This window comes from Octodon degus, unplaced genomic scaffold, assembly GCF_000260255.1.
Source record: "Octodon degus isolate 3935 unplaced genomic scaffold, OctDeg1.0 scaffold00056, whole genome shotgun sequence".
NCBI classification, from domain to species: domain Eukaryota; kingdom Metazoa; phylum Chordata; class Mammalia; order Rodentia; family Octodontidae; genus Octodon; species Octodon degus.
This window is the reverse complement of record NW_004524632.1, coordinates 8,047,529-8,064,580: the sequence shown is the minus strand read 5'-3', so window position 1 is coordinate 8,064,580 and position 17,052 is coordinate 8,047,529. Positions and strand designations below refer to the sequence as shown.

The 17,052-nt window shown below is 56.9% G+C and overlaps 1 protein-coding gene and 1 pseudogene across 1 annotated transcript in view; both read right to left on the bottom strand.

Annotated features, from left to right (window-relative positions):
- Positions 1-7,913: 7,913 nt before the first annotated feature.
- LOC101576362 lies at positions 7,914-8,174 on the bottom strand (annotated as a pseudogene).
- A 3,353-nt stretch (positions 8,175-11,527) lies between these two features.
- The window catches only part of Socs7 (suppressor of cytokine signaling 7), a gene marked incomplete at its 5' end in the record, with an annotated part of 34,139 nt that continues 28,614 nt past the window's right edge, over positions 11,528-17,052 (bottom strand). The window contains 3 exons of the mRNA XM_004633869.2: positions 11,528-13,332; positions 14,831-14,978; positions 15,574-15,709. Of these exons, the coding sequence (XP_004633926.1) occupies positions 14,858-14,978; positions 15,574-15,709 (257 nt within the window). The remainder of the gene's footprint in view (positions 13,333-14,830; positions 14,979-15,573; positions 15,710-17,052) is intronic.

Below are 17,052 nucleotides of genomic sequence, written 5' to 3'. Positions count from 1 at the left end.
AAAAAAAAAAAGATGCAGACATGATATCCTATTTACAAACGCTACTACAACAAATCCCTCTATTCATATATCCCAACCATTCTGAATACACAAATACAAAATGGACATTCATCTGTATCCCCTTTTTTGTTTAGTTCCGTCATTTGAATATTATAGGTGTGTTAACTCAGCAAAATATTCTAAAAGAGTCCAGTAGTCCATAATAGTATTGGGTCTTCCTCTTGACTGGCAGTATCAGAAATTGTTCACCTGAGTCCCCCACAGCTCAACATAACAGCGTGGCTTTACTTCTCATACTTCACTTTGGCCAATGCATTTAATGCACCCCTCTTCCAAGTCATCCCAACTTAGCCACACTGCTTGCAGTGATGTGGGGGTGACCCCACCAAGCCAAAAGGATCACACCCCGAGCCTGCTAAAAGTCAAAATTCAAGCTCAGTTACTGCTGAGTTACGGCTTTGGCACTGTTGTAAAATGAGAAGCTGTAAACAGAACGCTCAGAAATCGGAAATCGAGGAAAGCCTATAAAGTGTGAAACGTGGATTCCAGCGCCTGCCAAAGGCCATAAACTGGCCAGCTACAAGGGAAGCCCTTGAGGGAAAGGGGAACGCGCGCCCCCTGGTGGAGTAGAGGAAGAGCGCAGAGTAGAGACCCCTGAATTTCAGCCCGCAAGACCTCGGGGTCTTCCAAAGGCAACCTCACCCTCTCCCCAGTCTGCACCTGCAAGGCATGTGGCATCCAGTTCTATCAAGTCAAAAGATGTGCACTGAGCCCCCTGCGGGCAAGCCTCTGTGTGGTGCGGGGATGGTTTGATGAAACAGGCCACGTGCTTACCCTCAATGAGCCCCTATTGGGGGCAGACAGGTGAACCCCACAAAGGACAGGTAGGATGGTGCTGTGATGGCGGCGCAGGGCAGCACTGAGAAAAGCGAGAGGAAGCTCCACCCCCACCCCCCCAAGGAGAGAAAAGACAGAGGTGGGGGAGTGTCGTCCTTGGAGGTGTTGGCGGGGCCATGGTCCCTGTGGGCCACTAGCCTGGCACCCTCTGGCTGGCTCAGGGAAGGGAGCAACTCTTGCCCTTCAGGCTCCTGGGGCTGAGTGTGCTAGGCTCAATCACAGCCACAAGGACCATGCCAGCCCTCAGCAGGGGCTCGAAACACCAGAGGAGAGGAGCTGCAGGCATTGAGCACCTTCCTGGCTCCATGCTTCCCAAACCTATCCTGAGCCATCCTGGCAACAGTCCACAGCCCTGCCGTGTAACTGGGGAACCAGGTTCTGAGAGGTTAAGTGACCTGGCGGTGGCCTCAGCTCCTGGGTGCTGGGTTCTGTGGTCCTATATGAGACCTTAGTTCTTCCTGCTCCACCCACACAGGGTGCCCCAGACTCTGCAAGAGGGGCTCCTTGCGCTCTCTTTCTCCTCTCCACTTTGCCCTTCTGCCAGGATGGAGAGGGGAAGACAGACGAGCAGGAGGTCTCGGTGGAAAGAAGACCTCAGGGACCACAGCAGCGTGGCCCCTCTCCCTCTGGCACCTCTGGAAATCCCCAGCCAGAGTGGGGAGCCTGGTAGGGAAAAGAGGGGTGGTCTGGGAGGGAGAAGACCCCACACTCTCCACCCACCACTCCGGCCTTGGGGATTTCAGGCCTGCTCCCCTCTTAAGAAACACGGTAGCCTAAATGCTCACATCCCAGGCAGGCGCGGCAGAGGGCTCCTGCACTGGAAGAGGAGTCTGAGTTTTACTAACAGGCTCTGCACAGGGAAACTTAAAATAGGCGCATCCCTGTGCTGGAGGTGGCTCGGCTTTCAGCGGCGCCCCTTACCCTGGCGGCTGTGGACCCTCTCGGCCTCCGAGCCGGCCCTGCCCTCTGTGGGCAGAGTCCGAGGGGCCTCGAGGGCCTGAGCCCAGCTGAGCAGCTGTGCTCCTGGGTAGAGCTGTCCTAGGACATGGAGAAAGGGCCCCAGGAACCACCCCTCAGTATGGCCAGCAGGGACCCCCAGCAACCTGGAAAATACACACCATCCAAGGCATCCCAGTTAGACTTCTCAAAACCAGGGCCTCGGGGCCGGGGAGATGGCTCAGTAGATTAAGCGCTTGCCTGGCAAGCACAAGTTCCTGAGTTCAATCCCTGGTACCCGAAAAAAAAAAAAATCTTGATACAGGGTCTCAAGTTTCTAAATTGTCCCAGCTGGGCTCCAGCTTATGATCCCCCTGCCTCAGCCTCCCAGAGCTGGCCAGGCACATGCCACCTGCCCCATTCCCAGTGACTGATTTTTGCAGTTTGGGGATCAAACCCAAGGGCCTTGTGCATGCTAGCCAATCACTCTGCCACTGTGGGATGCCACAGCCTTTCATAAATTCGGATTTTTGAATTAAGCTCAAGTCCCAGGTATTTAGTGGCTCACAACTGGAATCCCAGCCCTTGGGAGGCTGAAGCAGGAGGATCATCCAAAGTTTGAGGCCATCCTGGGACACAGAGTGAGTTCAAGGTCAGCCTTAACTACACAGTGAGACCCTGTCTCAAAGTGAGAGAAAATAGGTTCTCACTAAGTAGCCCAGGTGCACCTAGAATGTACCATCTAGTGTCCCTGGTAGTTGGCATGACCAGCATGCACCACAGGCCCAGTTTGCAAGTAACTCTCAGAGCCAAGCCCAGTGTCCTGACTGTCCCCAGGGGAGGGAGCAGAGAGCAGGCTGGCCAGGTCTGTGCCAAAGGAAGGTGGCATAGGTACAGAATGCTTCAAAGGCTGCGATGGGCAGGGACCACCTGGAAGAGGCTGCCCAGACTGCTGTGGGGGCAGGACAGCCAGCCTCACACCCTGCCTTCTTCTTCTTCTTCTTTTTTTTTTAGTAAACTGAGGGTCCGGGGAGATGGCTCAGTGGAATAAGCGCTTCCCTGGCAAGGGCAAGGGCCTGAATTCAATCCCCACTTCCGCAAAAAAAATAAATAAATAAAGTAAACTAAAGGGCTGAGGAGATCGCTCAGTGGATTGAGCACTTGCCTGGCAAGTGCAAGGTCTTCAGTTCAATCCCTGGTACTACCAACAAAAAAGAAAACAGATGAAATTCACAGAACATAAAAGTATTTTAAGGCCTCTTAGGGCACTCATGCCAGCACTCTGGAGGCTGAGGCAAGAAAACTGCCCCAAGTTCCAGGCCAGCTGAGTTCAAGACCTTCCTGGACTGCACAGAGAGACCCTGTCTCCAAAAAAAAAAAAAAAAAAAAGCAAACAATGCCGCGGTATTTGGCAGACCTCTCCTTGTAGTTTTTCTGTGCTTCAGTCCGTAATGACAACAGCAAGTACTGCGGACTGGAGCCCCTTCCCCCTGCTGGCTGTGCTCTAGGGAGCTGCCACCGGCCCTTTCAATTAACAAGGAAGATGCCAAACAGGCCCGGAGAGAGGCCGCAGCCCCGCCCCAACCTCGCGGTGCGGGGAAGACGACTGGGACCAGGACGCTGACCCCTTTCCGGGCCCCCCAACAGAGGCGACCCCTTTGTCAGTGCGGGCCGGGGTACAGTCGGGCGGGGAGGGACCTCAACGGCCCAAGCCTGGGCCACTAGTTCAAGCCCTGCGGTCCCCAGGAGCCCGGGAAGGGCAGGCGGGGCACCGAGGGGGACGCCCGGAGCCGAGAGCCCTCCGCACGCTCCACAGCCCGACAGGGCGTCAGCCAAGCGGAGGTGCGGCGGGAGGGGGCACGCAGGGGAGCCCCGGCTGTGCCCCACCCGTGCTGCCCCTGCCCGCGACGCCCGGCCCACACCCTCGGTGCCCGGCGGCGGCGCGTGCGTGAGAGAAAGGCAGCCCCACCTCGCGGGCTGCAGCTCTGTATTAGGGCTCCCCAGACAGAGGCTCCAGCTCACCCATCTCCTCACCGCCACGAGATGGTGATCCGCCCACCGCCCAGCCCTTGGCTTGGAGGGGGAGGGGCCGCTGCAGTTGGGGTCCCGCCAGGACATCTGGGGGCACACGCCACCCTGCCCCCACCCATGCAGCCCTCAGCCTGCGGATGGTCCAAACCCCGCCCCGCCCGGGCTCAGGGGCTCTGGGGGCTCGGAGAGGGGGTCGCGCTTCCTCGGGGTGCGCCCTGGCGCGCCGCCCCGGCTGTCCCTGGAGGGGGAGGACCCGCGTGTGTGCGTGCATGCATCGCTCGGGGTATCCCCAGCCGGTCCCTCCCCGAGCCGCGGCCCCGCCCCGAGCCCGGCACCCCGAGCCCTCGGCTCGCACCCCTCGCCGGGTCGCCGCGCCCGCTCACCTGCTCCATGCTGCGTGCTACGCTGTCCCTGGCCTCGCTGCGCCAGCCCCGGGGGGCGCAGGGCGCCGCGGCCCCTCCATGGCCCAGGCCAGGCAGCTGTACCCGCGATCACCGGGCCGCGCGCTGAGCTGCCGAGCCCCGCCCGCCGCCGGCCCCGCCCTCCGCACCCCGGGGTGGGGGCCGCGCTCGCACGCAGCACCCAGGCCCTCGAGAGGATCGCGCACGCTGTCGCCGTCACCGTCACCGCAGGGTGCACACGGGCTCCTGCCTGCCTTCTCCTACTCCGCCCCCTGGCTGTCCTGGGGAGGGGACGCGATCCCTGCAGGGAAGACCCTCTCCGTCCTCTCTCCCTAGGGTCATCCCTGTCCAAGGACCCCGCCCCACGTTTTGCAGGCGCCAGAGGGGTTTGCCCAAGGTCATCATCAGCTTGGTGGCAGAGCTGACCTAGTGGCCCCTCACTGTTGCCTCCTAGGCGGATGGGCCACTTAAGAGGATGCCTGAGAGCCTGGGACCCAGGAGACACAGTGGCCCTGTATGTGAAGGCTAAGTGGCAGGTGACTGACTGCTCCTTGTGGCTAGAGTCCCACCTACATGAAAATGTTTCCTGAGGGCCTTGGCTGGGGCAAGTAACAGGAATGAAGATTCCTGTCACCCGTCCTGTCACAGGCCCCAGACAGGACGTCCCAGACCCATTCACCTACAAGGGGCCTTGGAGCCCCTGAACCCACCTGGTAATGGGCTAGGAGCCATGGGGCCCAGGACAGAGCCAGAGATGCCTCCCCATACCCCACGGTATTCTGCCCCCAACTGGCCACACTGCAAGTGACATCCCATGAGCAGCCAGCCATGTGGGAGGTTGCGATCCAAGGGTGGAGTTCCAGGGGCAGGGGTGAGGGTCACCTGCCCTGAACCTTGGAGGCTGGCAGTGAGGGGGTGGGCTGGACATCCAAGCCCCCGCCCAGTCTCCAGGCTGGCTGAAGGCCTCCCCACCCCTTCTCGCTGAGCTCTGCCCCCCTCTTTTGGCAACAGAGGCCGGTGAAGGGGCAGGAAGCAGAGAGGAGAGTGCCAAACAAAGGGGCTTTATAGTTGGGCGTGGGGGGCACGCCAGGGGCACAGAGGCGGGAATGTGCTGCCTGGCAGCCCGTGGGGGGCTGGAGTGGCCTCCCTGGCCCGCCCGTGCCATAGCCCTGCCAGTGTTTATTGGCAGCTTGCTCTGGCCAGCAGCCAGAAGTTCCCGAACCCTCCACCCGTCGCCACCTCATGGGGTCTAGTGGGCACTGCCCACACACTCTCCACCCTCCCTGCCATGCCCTCGAAGTGGCCTTGTGTCCCTGTCTGCCACCCTAGGGCCCTACAGGCTGCCTGGCGCGGGCAGTGCCGACTCGGGTGGGGTCTCAAGGCCATGGGGTCAATGGAGCTCTTTGTCCTTGCAGACGAAGTCCATCCTGGCCCAAGAAGACAGGAGACAGAAGAGTTCCAGGCTGCAGACAGGAGCCCCCGCCGCCCAAAAGCCCGGACAGCCCACTCCCGGCCCCAGTGGTGCTGGGCCTGGCCACGTGGTCAGAGCCATTGCTTTCCCGTTGGTTCATTCAGAGCCTAAGAAGTGAAAACAAGGAGCCGGGGGCTGGTTGCAGTGGTCCCCCATGCTGAGCCTCCTAAAAGCTGCTATGGGGCCAGGCCTAGTCCTGGTGCTGGGCTTTGCAAGGCCAGGGCTGGTCCATCCTCAACCACTCCAGTCTACCTGGAGGGACTGGACTCCTAGGAGCCCAGGTCCTGGTGGCTGGATTGCTAAAACCTAATGCTATGGATCCACACAGCCTGAGGCGCCCACAGGCTTCACAAGCAGAGCTCCTGGGGAGGCAAGGGTGGGGCCACGCCTCATCTCCTCTCTGCCCCAGTCTTTATTTTGAGGCAGGGCCTTGCTAAATTGCCCATGTTGGGCCAGAAATTGGGATCCTCCTGCCACCACCTCCCAAGTAGCCAGGAGCACAGGCGTGCAACCTCGCTCTTGACCTCTCCTATGCCAGTTTCTGACCTTGACACCCACTTCTGTGAGTCTTTCTCAGAGGACACAGAGGCTGCAGAGCAGTTCCAGCCTGGTTCCAATGCCCAGCTTGCAGCTGCTGTGCCTCAGCTTGGGAAACCTGGGTACAAGGGCTGGGAATGGAGGAGGTGGGAGGTGGCATCCTCAGGAGGGAGTGGAGGAGGGAAGGGGCGGTGTCCCTGGCCTGCACCTGCTGCTCAGAGAACAAAGCCCACTGTGATGCAATCCTGGCCCAAGCTGTGGCTAGGCTGCCACTCAAGGGTGGGGACTGGTGGGCAGCAGAGTGGACATGTGGCCGTGGAGCCTGACCCTGGCCTCATAGCCCAGTGTGGGGCTCCTTGCCCAGGTCAGCCCCTCCACCCTGGTCACAGCCACACCCAGGACAGGCATGTGCATGCAGCGTGTGATATCCTGCAGCTTCCTCTTGTGGGTGCCCCGGGGCTGAGAGACCCAGGCAAGCTGCCTCCCTGCCCTTCCCTTTTTCCAGCCCAAGCTGCTTCTCCTCTCCTGGATCCCAAGGGCAAAACCTCAGGAGAAGGCAGGAGGCACTTCGGGGGATCCTGGGCCAGCCCTGCCCAGAGGAGTCTGTGTTTATGGGATTGAGTAGAAGCCCAGGCCACGCCCTACACCTCCCTCGGAGCTGTCAAACCAGTGGGGCGGGGCCGGAGGCGGGAAGGGCAGGAGTGTGGCAGCCACCAGCCCTTGGGAGCCTGAGGAGAACAAAGGCTTCCCATTCGCCCGCCACCGGGAAAGGGGTCTGGTCCGCACACCTGAGCCAGGTGTGGTCCGAGGGCTCACTAGAGGTCCCAAGGGCGGGGTGAAGTGGCTGTGGCGAGGGAATGGCCATACTGTTTGCATTAATTTAAACCCAGCGGGGCGCTCGGCTCTGGAACCAGCAAGGTCGGCTGCGTGGCCTGACCCACAGGGGCCACTAGGTGGCAGGAGAGCACCAAGGATTTGCCTAGCTCTGCCCCCGCAGCGCTAGCCCCAGGGCCGCCGCAGGCGAAGAGCCTCCTCCCTGTGCAGCCTGTGGTGGGGCTCGGGGTCCTCCTTCCCCCCACCCTGAGGAGGAAAGTATTCGGTCCCCTTAAACCCAACTAATGGCAAAACTGGTCGGGATCAAGCACTTGTGGCTGTTCTGTGAGTGCTGGAAATGCACAGGGCGGCGTTTTACACAGTCAGCTCCCTGTTCACACCTGAGGGCAGTTCGGCGATCGGGAGCACGTCTGTGACCCGGCACTGTGGGAGGCCGAGGCAAGAGGATTGGAAGAGTGAGCCTAACCTTAGCGACTTAGTGATGTGGCCTGACCTGGTCTCAATTTTTTTTTTCTTTCTGTCTTTGTGTACAGTCTTTATTTCAAATATTTGTCAAAGCACCATTAGTGCTCCTTAGGATACAGCAATCACTGCCCCCTACAGAAACAGGCTGTGTACAGAACTTTACAGAACAGAGGCGACACTAGCTGTGGCCAGCTGCTACGCAGAGAACGCAGTCTGAGGAGGGAAGAGAAGAGGAAGGGCCCCCGTGAGTCAGCTTCAGCTGCCCTCAGTGTATCTCGTGCTGGTCACAGACTGGAGACCCTCATTTTGGAGGTTTGGCTACAGTGTAGGAATTTCACTGGCCTATACGGCTACACTCCTGGCTGAGGTGCCATTAGATCAATGTCACTCAAGTTCCTGGCCAGCCAAACTCCTGCGGCGAAGAGTCCCAAATTGAGGATCAAGTTCCTCCGAAAGTCATTCCTATCGGTGGCAAAGCGGTAGACCCCCGCAGCCAGTCTCCCACGTTGTCCGGAATTTCGGGGGTTTCGTTTGCCGAGCTGGCAGTGCCCACCGGGACCCCGCTGGAAGCCATACCAGCACCTCCGGCCTCCTTCCAGGCTTCACGCGACTCCCCAGTGGCCTGGTCTCAAAATTTAGCCCAGCAGTTGGGAGGCTGAGGCTGGAGAATCATTGGGAGCTCAAGATCAGTCTGAACTAAGTGAAACCCTGTCTTGAGAAATAAAAAAATAAGAGGCAGGAATTGGAGATGTAGTTCGGTGGGAAGGGTAGACACTCAGCTTAATCCCAATATCATGAAAATAAGACTCCTCCTCCGATTCCCAGAGGATGGAGAGCCCAGGCCAAGGGCTGAGGGGAGGAAGCCACATTCCTGGGGAAGGCACAGGCATGGCGCTTGTCAACATGTCTGGGCATATCTCTTCAGTTGTGCCAGCCTGCAGGGAGGACAGAGATGAGCAGGACACAGGCGCTGTCCTCACAGAGGTCACCAGGCCTGACAGGCAAAGGCAGGAGGGAGAGGCTTCTCAGAGGCGAGAGCCATTTGCTTGGCCAGAAATAAACAATGCTACAAGCTAGTAAGGCTGGGACAGGGCTTGGAGGAGCCGCCCACTGTCCGCCCGTGAGACTGGCAGGCAGAGGAGCAGCCCAAGGGAAGGCGGGGGCAAAGGAAGGGACCCAGTCACTTGGGGAGGGGGAGACGCTTGGGAGAGGCTGGGCTGAGCTCCTAAGGGCATGACAAGGGCACAGCTTCACCTCAGGCCCCAGGCCCTGGAGTGGGGAGCTACTGACTTATCTGGCTAAGCACACGGCCCAGCCAGGCGTGGTGCCTCACGTCTGTCAGCCCAGTACCTGGCAGGAAAGTTCCGCAAATTCAAGACTAGTCTGGACTCAGTCCAAACTGCATAGTGAGATCCTGTCATACACACACACCAAAAAAAAAAAAAAAAGGAAAAAAGAAAAAGAAAAGAGAGAAAGATCCCTTGGAAGTGCCCCCCAGGAAGCAAGGACACGGTACGGCCAGTGCTCTGCACCTGCAGGGAGCACCAGGGCAGAGCAGCCCGTTCTGACTCCACAGGGCACAAGTGCACTGAGGCCAGAGGACCCTGGCAGACAGGAAGCTCGCTTGTGACCTCTTCCACCGGGGGCTCACACACGGGCTGGAGAGGATCTTTGGGTCCTCCACACCGTCCTTCGCTCTGTGCTTTTGGTTGTCACTCTACTACAAATGACATGAAGAGCCTTTGGGACAGAGTAAGCACTGAAGCTGCAAGTCACGGGATACAGGTCACGCAGGTGGCTTCAGGGTAGAGGGTGGACAGGCTGGGTGATTTCATTTGGCCTGGCATCGGTGCACAAGCCTGAGATGGGAGCGAGATGGGAAAGCACAAACCCAAGCAACAGAACGTAATTTCTAAACATTTTTATTTCAAATCTCTTTTCACCTCTCCCCAAAAAAGACATGGGTCGGTACAGCAATCATAAAAAGGAGATACAAACACAAGAGTCAAATGTCTCCCGCACCGACTTACAAAAACCGGGAATTGTACATGGGGTTTCCAAACAGGACCTGCAGCAGTTACTAACGTCCCTTGTGAGAGTCAAACATGCCTATGGATACAGTATGTACAGACACCCTCTCTGAAGCTAATCTACAGGGACCCCGCCCAACACCCCTCTACCCCCAGAAAAATACCAACACACCCAAAGTGCATTTGTCTTGTTTATATCAAAACATCTTTCCCTCGCACCCTCGGACCTTCCCACCTTATTTAAGATTGGCCTGCAAGTCTATTTTAACCATTTAGTCATTTTTTATAGTTTATGAAAATAAATTATACAGCAACTATTTTAATAAATTAAGCACAAAAAAGGGAGGAGGAGGACAACTAGACGGGAAGACAAATCCAGGCCCCGCTTTGGCTTGGAGGACAGGTGGCTGGAAAGGCCCCAGTGGTGGCAGGAATGCCCCTTCCCAGCAGAGTTGGTGACCCCAGGATGACACCCCCCCTTCCTTGAAGTCCTTATGAACAACCAGAACTCAGCAGCGGCGACGGCGCTCTGGTCCTGCCTGTCCCTTGAGGGAGCACCTGGGACAGACAAGTCCACATCCCTGACTGCGCAGCATGCGTCAGGGAGAGGACCACAGCTCCGTGTGACAGTTCCTGTCCTCGCACTGTCTCCAGGAGCAGCCGCGATCGCAGTCCAGCTGCAACCTCCTGTTTGCATCTTCCGCCCGCCTGATGCTTCTTGGCTGGGGCACTTCCAAGTCCCCCAAAACCCACTGGGATGAACGAGGAGGCAGGGAACAGATTCAGCATGCAGGACTGGCTTCTGGGAGGTAGATGCAGTGGGGGAAAAGGGGTGCAGAGGGGACAGGGAGAGGGACAGAAGAAACCAGGTGACACCTGCTGGGGAAGCCAAGAAGCAAAGAAAAGGGGAAGGTGAGGATCTGCAGGTAAATCAAGGTTCTTCTCGGGAGGATGAGTCGGTGTTTTAACCCCAACTCACTCCGAGCCCAGCCCCCAGCCCGAGTCTGACCTGGCCGCAGCCTCCCAGGACTCCCTGTCTCTGTGCCAAGCACAAAGCTTCCAATGTCAAAGCAGGACTTATCACGGGACTTGCAGACTTGACCTGGTGGCCCCATAATCCTACAGCTATCATAATGGGGACACTTCTTTTTTTTTTCTTTTTCTTTTTTTTTTAATATAAAAGATTTTACTCCCCAGGAGCAAATAAATCATCTGAACTACTGATAAACACTGCTGCAGTGAAAAGAAAGATGGCTACATGTATGCAATAGCACAATTCAGTGTAAGGACAGCTGCGTGGACAATTAGAGATCAAAACCACCTATCCATTCCCCCTTCCCACAAACCAAACCAAAAGGATTCCCATAGGGAAAAAGTCTAACTCAAAAGCTCCTCCCCTAGGCGCAGGGGCACTGCACTCAACACTAGCAACGAACCAGGCTCCCCTGGGACCCCGACTGGCAGCAGAACTTCCGCAAATGGAGACGCCACGCACCTCCTTTGGCAGCCACAGGGCCACAACCCGGCCCCTCGCTCTGGGGATCGCACCCCCACGGCACTTCAGGCTCTTGCAGCTCCCAAGGCCCCGCCCCCTCCCCGTGTGGCACCCCACGCCACATGCAATTGCCCCAGTGGCCCGAGAGTGCGGAAGGGAGGAGCAGGAATTCAGGTTCTATCCACAGGAGTGGGTGGCCCCCTCTTTCAAAGGCCAGCTGTCACCCACTACGTGGTCCCTAACATCCAAGCCCCTGCCCTCCTACACTCCTCACCAGGAACCACATTTCAAGTAACAGCAGATCGCAGTAGTGGACACCACCGCACAGTCCTCTTGTTGGCACATGCAGCGAGGCGGCACTCACCAGCACCACCCACAGCACGAGGACCACACTGCAGCCCGCCCACCCCTGCCCCTCACCCCGCCAATCACATGCCATCCATGCCACCTATGGCTGCAGCCCACCCTCGTCACTCTGAGAAAGGCTCCAGCAGCTATCGATCAGCACCCTCCCCCGGGGCACAGAGCAGGCCAAAGGCCCACAGGGCGGACCTCACTCCAAAGAGTGGAGCAGAGGTGCCGACCTCACCTCCCACCGCCCACCCCGTGAGCCGTGGCCTCTGCCTGCCTGGGAACCGGACTTCAGTGCGGGTCAGGACTGCGCAGGGCCCAGGCGCCGCCTGGAGCTGCCTGGCTCAAGTCCTGCCCTTCTCCACAGGCTGCGCGGCCCACACCCAAGCCTCATCACCACGGCTCTTCCAGACCATCTGGTCTCCCATCTTGCCCACTCTGAATGTCAACAGTCCCCGCTTCTCTGCCACAGCGCTCTCCAGTGACTTTGCGCATACTCTGAAGGTTCCCTCAGGAGGCAACCATGTCTTCCACCTGGCGGAGCCCACCGCGTCCACCCCAGAGCCATGCGTACAGCCTGCTCTTATTAAACTTATGGGTGGCTGACTGTGGGGTCCCAGACGGTTGCCCAGCCCAAAGGCCCCATTGCAGCCGGGCAGCACTACAGCAGGTGGCACCTTCTGCAGACTAGAAGGACCTTTCTGGGGTCACGTGGTTGGTCCTAGGAGGGTTGAGCACCACAGGAAGTGCACTCTGCTGCTGCAAAGCCGGTTCTGCGCTGGTGCCCGTGGCCAGGGACCTCTGCTCAGCGCTCTGCGTGAGGCCAGTGCTTCCTGGTGAGGAGTCCTCTCCCCAGACCGAGGATGTCACTGACCCTTCGGGATGACGCAGTCCAGGAGCAACCGTGTAGCAGACTAACAAGGGCGGCAGCAAGCCTCCTCCAGCACGCGCACCGAGAGGCTCTGAGCACCCTGCCTCTTCCTGGGGACCTTCCAGACTCGGGCAGAGCGAGGGCAGCAGACGGTCTGGCAAGGTGTGGGCTGGCAGGAGGCAGGGAAATGACGTAGCCCTTGCCATCTCCCAGCAGCAAGGGGGCCCGTGAGGACCCTGAAGCAGGAACTGGGCTGCCCTCTTCTGCTGTACTCAAGGACCCCGCAAGGCTGGGACCTCATGGGCCCAGAAAGGCAGAGCTCGGCCTCCCCCTCTCCGGGCCTCGTTCTCTCTGGCTGGCAAATGCAGGAGGGCACAGGGCCTCCGGACATGCCAGGTCAGAGCATGGGAAAGCACCCATGTGGCGACAGGACCGCTGCAGCCGACACCTTGAGGGAACCACTTCAGGGTGGCGGGAGAATAGCTCAGTTCAGGTTCCAGAGCAAAATAACACAGCTTCCATGAAGGTGACTCTCAAATGAGGGTTCGAGGCCTTGAAGACAAGAACAGGGTGGCGCTCCTTCCTCCAGCCTACTCCACCAGCTCCACCCTTGTGCGGGCATGCCCTCAGTCCTGCTCCCTGCCTCCCACCCCAGCCTCTTGCCCTCAGAACTGCATGCCCTCCCCATGCCCATCCCACAGGCACAAAGCCCGGCTGCCTTCAACAGGAGTTTCCATACCGAGAAACACAAAAGAGCAAAAACAAAACTTCTAAAAGAAACAGTGTTGAGACTTCTTCCAGATTTCCAGGAGCACTTCTTGTCTGTCCGTCCGCCCATCCATCTGTCTGGCATACAAGGTGGGTGTGATGTGGAGCCCATCCGGGCCGGCTGTGCGCTTTCTCCAAGCCCCAGGCCTGGCGGAGGGAATCCCAGCCCTTCCCGTTCCCACTTTCCTCCTCCACCTCCTCTTCATGTGAACTCCACAGCTCAGACGAGCTTGACAACCAAACGCCTAGGAAAAGAGCAGAAAATTCCATCAACCAGAATGCAGTGAAAAAGCCAGGAATGGAAGCTAGAGGCGGAGAAGGCCACACTGAGACAGTCACCGCCCACTAGGAGGCGCGCTCTGACGGGAGTGCACGCTGCTGCAGTCAAAGCACATCTGCGCGCCCCTCAACACTTGTCCCTCTTTGGTTTTGCACTTTCTATACAATTTGTGTCACCAAGGAAGCGGGGGGGGGGGGGGGGATGGCTCAGTAGAATAAGCACTTCCCTGGCAAGCGCAGGTGCCTGAGTTCAATCCCGGGTTCCACCAAAAAAACCCATCTGTGTTAAGAGGAAGGAGACTGCTGAGCATGGTGGCGCACACTCCAAATTCCAGCACTTGGGAGGCTGCGGCAGGTGGACTGCTGTGAGTCTGAGGTCAGCCTGGGCTACACAGTGAGACCCTATCTCAAAAGATAATACAGCCAGCCAGATAGCGCAGCAGACTAAAGCCCCTGCTAAGGAAGCGCTTATTCTACTGAGCCATCTATCTCCCCGGCCCCTAAAGCGCCTGCTTAGGCAGGGTGCAGGGACCAGGTTCAGTCCTCCTGCTGTGCCAGCAGCACCCTGGGGCACAATGAGAGGGGCAACTAAAACTAGGCGTGGTGACGCATATCTGTAATCCCAGCGCTTGGGAGGTGGAACACAGAAGGATGAGTCTGATCTGTGTAGTGACACCTTGTAGACCCTGTATTAAATACATTTAAAAAAATAAAAATGTTTTAAAAAGATAAAATAAACTGAAAAAGCCCCTAAGAAGGGGCCGGGGAGATAGCTCGGTGGAATAAGCACTTGCCTGGCAAGCTCAAGGACCTGAGTTCAATCCCCGGTTGGGGGGGGGAAGGGGTAAGCCCCTAAGAGCAGGGTGATCCCAGGGACAAGAGAGAGCCGCACAGCTAGCCACGCTTGCCCGTTCTCCTCACGTATACCAGTGATCAGCTTGCACAAGGCTTGGTTCTTTGCTTTTGGCAGTAATATGGACTGAGCCCAGAGGCGCTCTATCAGAGCTACACCGCTATCCCGTCTTCCCTCTTAAAACTTCTTGTTGGGTTGTTGCCTTTGAGACTGGGCCTCACTGTTCAGCCCAGGCTGACCCTGACCCCATGGCCATCCTCCTGCCTCAGCCTCCTGAATGCTGGTTATAGTGAACCACCATAGCAGGCAGCCTTCTTATAATTTTGAGATGGGGTCTTGCTACATGCCCAAATTAGCTACAAACTTGTGATCCTGCCTCAACCTCCACCTTGGCAAATATTAAGTCGGCCTGCCTTTTCTTTTCTTTTCTTTTTTTTGGTGGAACCAGGGATTGAACTCAGGCCCTTGTGCTTGCCAGGGAAGCGCTTATTCTACTGAGCCATCTCCCCGGCCCCTCTGCCTACCTTCTAAACAGGCTCTGTGCCTCCAAAGCAGATGTCACAGGGCTTGGAGGGGCATGTATGGGGCTCAACACAGGCCCCAGGTCCTACCTTGGTGGTCACTGGCAAGGGTCCTCGCTACGTGGAGGGCTCCACCTCTTGCTTCTGTTTGGAAATGAGCTGGGCTTCCTTTAGAGAAAGGTACACCTCTTCCTGAGGGTCATAGTAGTAGAACTTCCGAATGTAAGAGATCAGAGGTCTGTGGAGAACCAAGAGGAGATACACAACACGTTATCTGTACAGAATATCCGAGAAATACCATTCCTTGTGCATGTCCTGCATGGCTGAAGCCACACCAAAGACTGCCAACCCTACTGACTGCTCTCTTCCTGCTGCCTCCCTCCCCTCGCCGTGCCCTTGAACACTTGTCCCTCTTTGGTTTCGTACTTTCTATACAATCTGTGTACAGAACAGAACTCCCCTGAACTCTTTTCTTTAAAAAATGTATTTAGTACAGAGTCTCACTACACAGATCAGACTCCTGTACTTCAGCCTCCCAAGCACTGGGGTTACAGGCGTGCAACACCAGTGTGCCCCAGGGGCGGGGCCGGCACGGCAGGCCAGGGATCGAACCCTTGGTCCCTGCATCTGCCTAAGCAAGTGCTTTAATCCGCTGAACTATCTGGCCGGCCCTTCCCCTGAGCTCTTTACAGGGCCTGTGGGAGCTGGCCTCCCTGCTTCCTCTGGCTCTAGTGCCAGTAGAGCTATACAATAAGACTGGACAAGCGAAAGGAGGACGTTTCCACCGGACTCTAACACCCTGCTCCCACCTTCGCCCTCGGGACCCGTCATACTTAGGCAGTGGGAGGTCTGGGATGTGATCTATCCGCACGAGCTGGCGGATCCGGAATCGGCAAAGGTGCTGGAGGGATTTGACGTTGCTGAATCGGGACACAGGGTAGAGCAGCTGAACTGGAGTTGGAGGCAGCCCTTCGGGAGGAAACAAAGAAAGTACAGGGGACACAGTTGAGCACAAATCCTTCAGGACAACACGCAGGGTGGGGCGGGGCGGGGTGGGGCAGCCCCTCACAGCCCTGCCCACAGAGGGCGCTGCTTTCTGCTTGCAGAAAGATGACTACAGATTTCACCTTAAAGGGAATCAGTTCTCTGCACAAGGCCACTCTGGTACCCTTCTTGTTTTCTGAGACACAGTCCTGCTATGTAGGCCAGGCTGGCCTTGAACTCACAGCGACCCTGCCTCAGCCTCCTAAGTGCTGGGATTATAGACATTAGGCAACCCATCAAACTAGAAGGGCGATTTTTTCTTTTCTTTTTGAGATAGGGTTTTGTTCTGCAGTTCAGGTTGGCCTTGAACTGTGTGACCCAGAAAGGCCCTGAAGTCATGAGATCTGTTATGGTTTGTGTCTAGCTGTCCCCCCAAAGCCTCATGCAACCATGGGGAGGCCTCTAAGTTTGTGATTAATTCATGATCCAATGCTGGGACTGTGGGTGCGAGTGCTACGCCTCCAGATAGCTGGAACACAGTATAAAGGAAGGGAGAGAGGCCTGCCTCTGCCTCTGCTGTCCCTTTCTGCTCCTGCTGTTTTGCCGTTTCCCACCACAATGAACGGCTGCCCTCTTCTGTGTGCCGCTCTACCTTGGAGCTAGCCGAGTGTGGACTGAAATCACCACAAACTGTGAGCTAATTTACCTTTCCTTCCTTAATTTAGGGTGTCAGTTATTTTGTCCCACCAATGAGAGAAAAGTAACTGAGACAGGATCCTCCTGCTTTAGCCTCCCAAGTGCTGGGATTACAGGCATGTGTCACTACACCCAACTCTAGAGGATACTTATTTTATTTATTGGTACTGGAAATCAAACTCCTCATGACCTTGCACTTGCCAGACAGGCGCTATGCCACTGAGCTATATCTCCAGCTAGAGGGTGCTTTTATTTTTTTTTAAATAATTTTATTGAGAAACAGATAGCAATGAGATAGTTTCAAAACCAATTACTAGCACAGTTTCAATAATGAATACATTGCATATTGTTGTCTTAGTGGTTTAGAGGGTGCTTTTAAAAGAATGGCATTTGCAGCAGCTCAGGACAGACACCCACAGGAACTGAAGTTGGAAGTAGGAACATCTCAGTTTCAATAAACAAGGGGAGGGAGGAAGGTAAACAAGCATACTAGGGCCCAGGAGATGGCTCAGTGGAATAAGCACTTGCCTGGCAAGCGCAAGGGCCTGAGTTCAATCCCTGGTTCCACCAAAAAAAAACAAACAAAAAAACCCCCAAGCATACTATTGGGAGAATGAATCTGAAATAAAAAT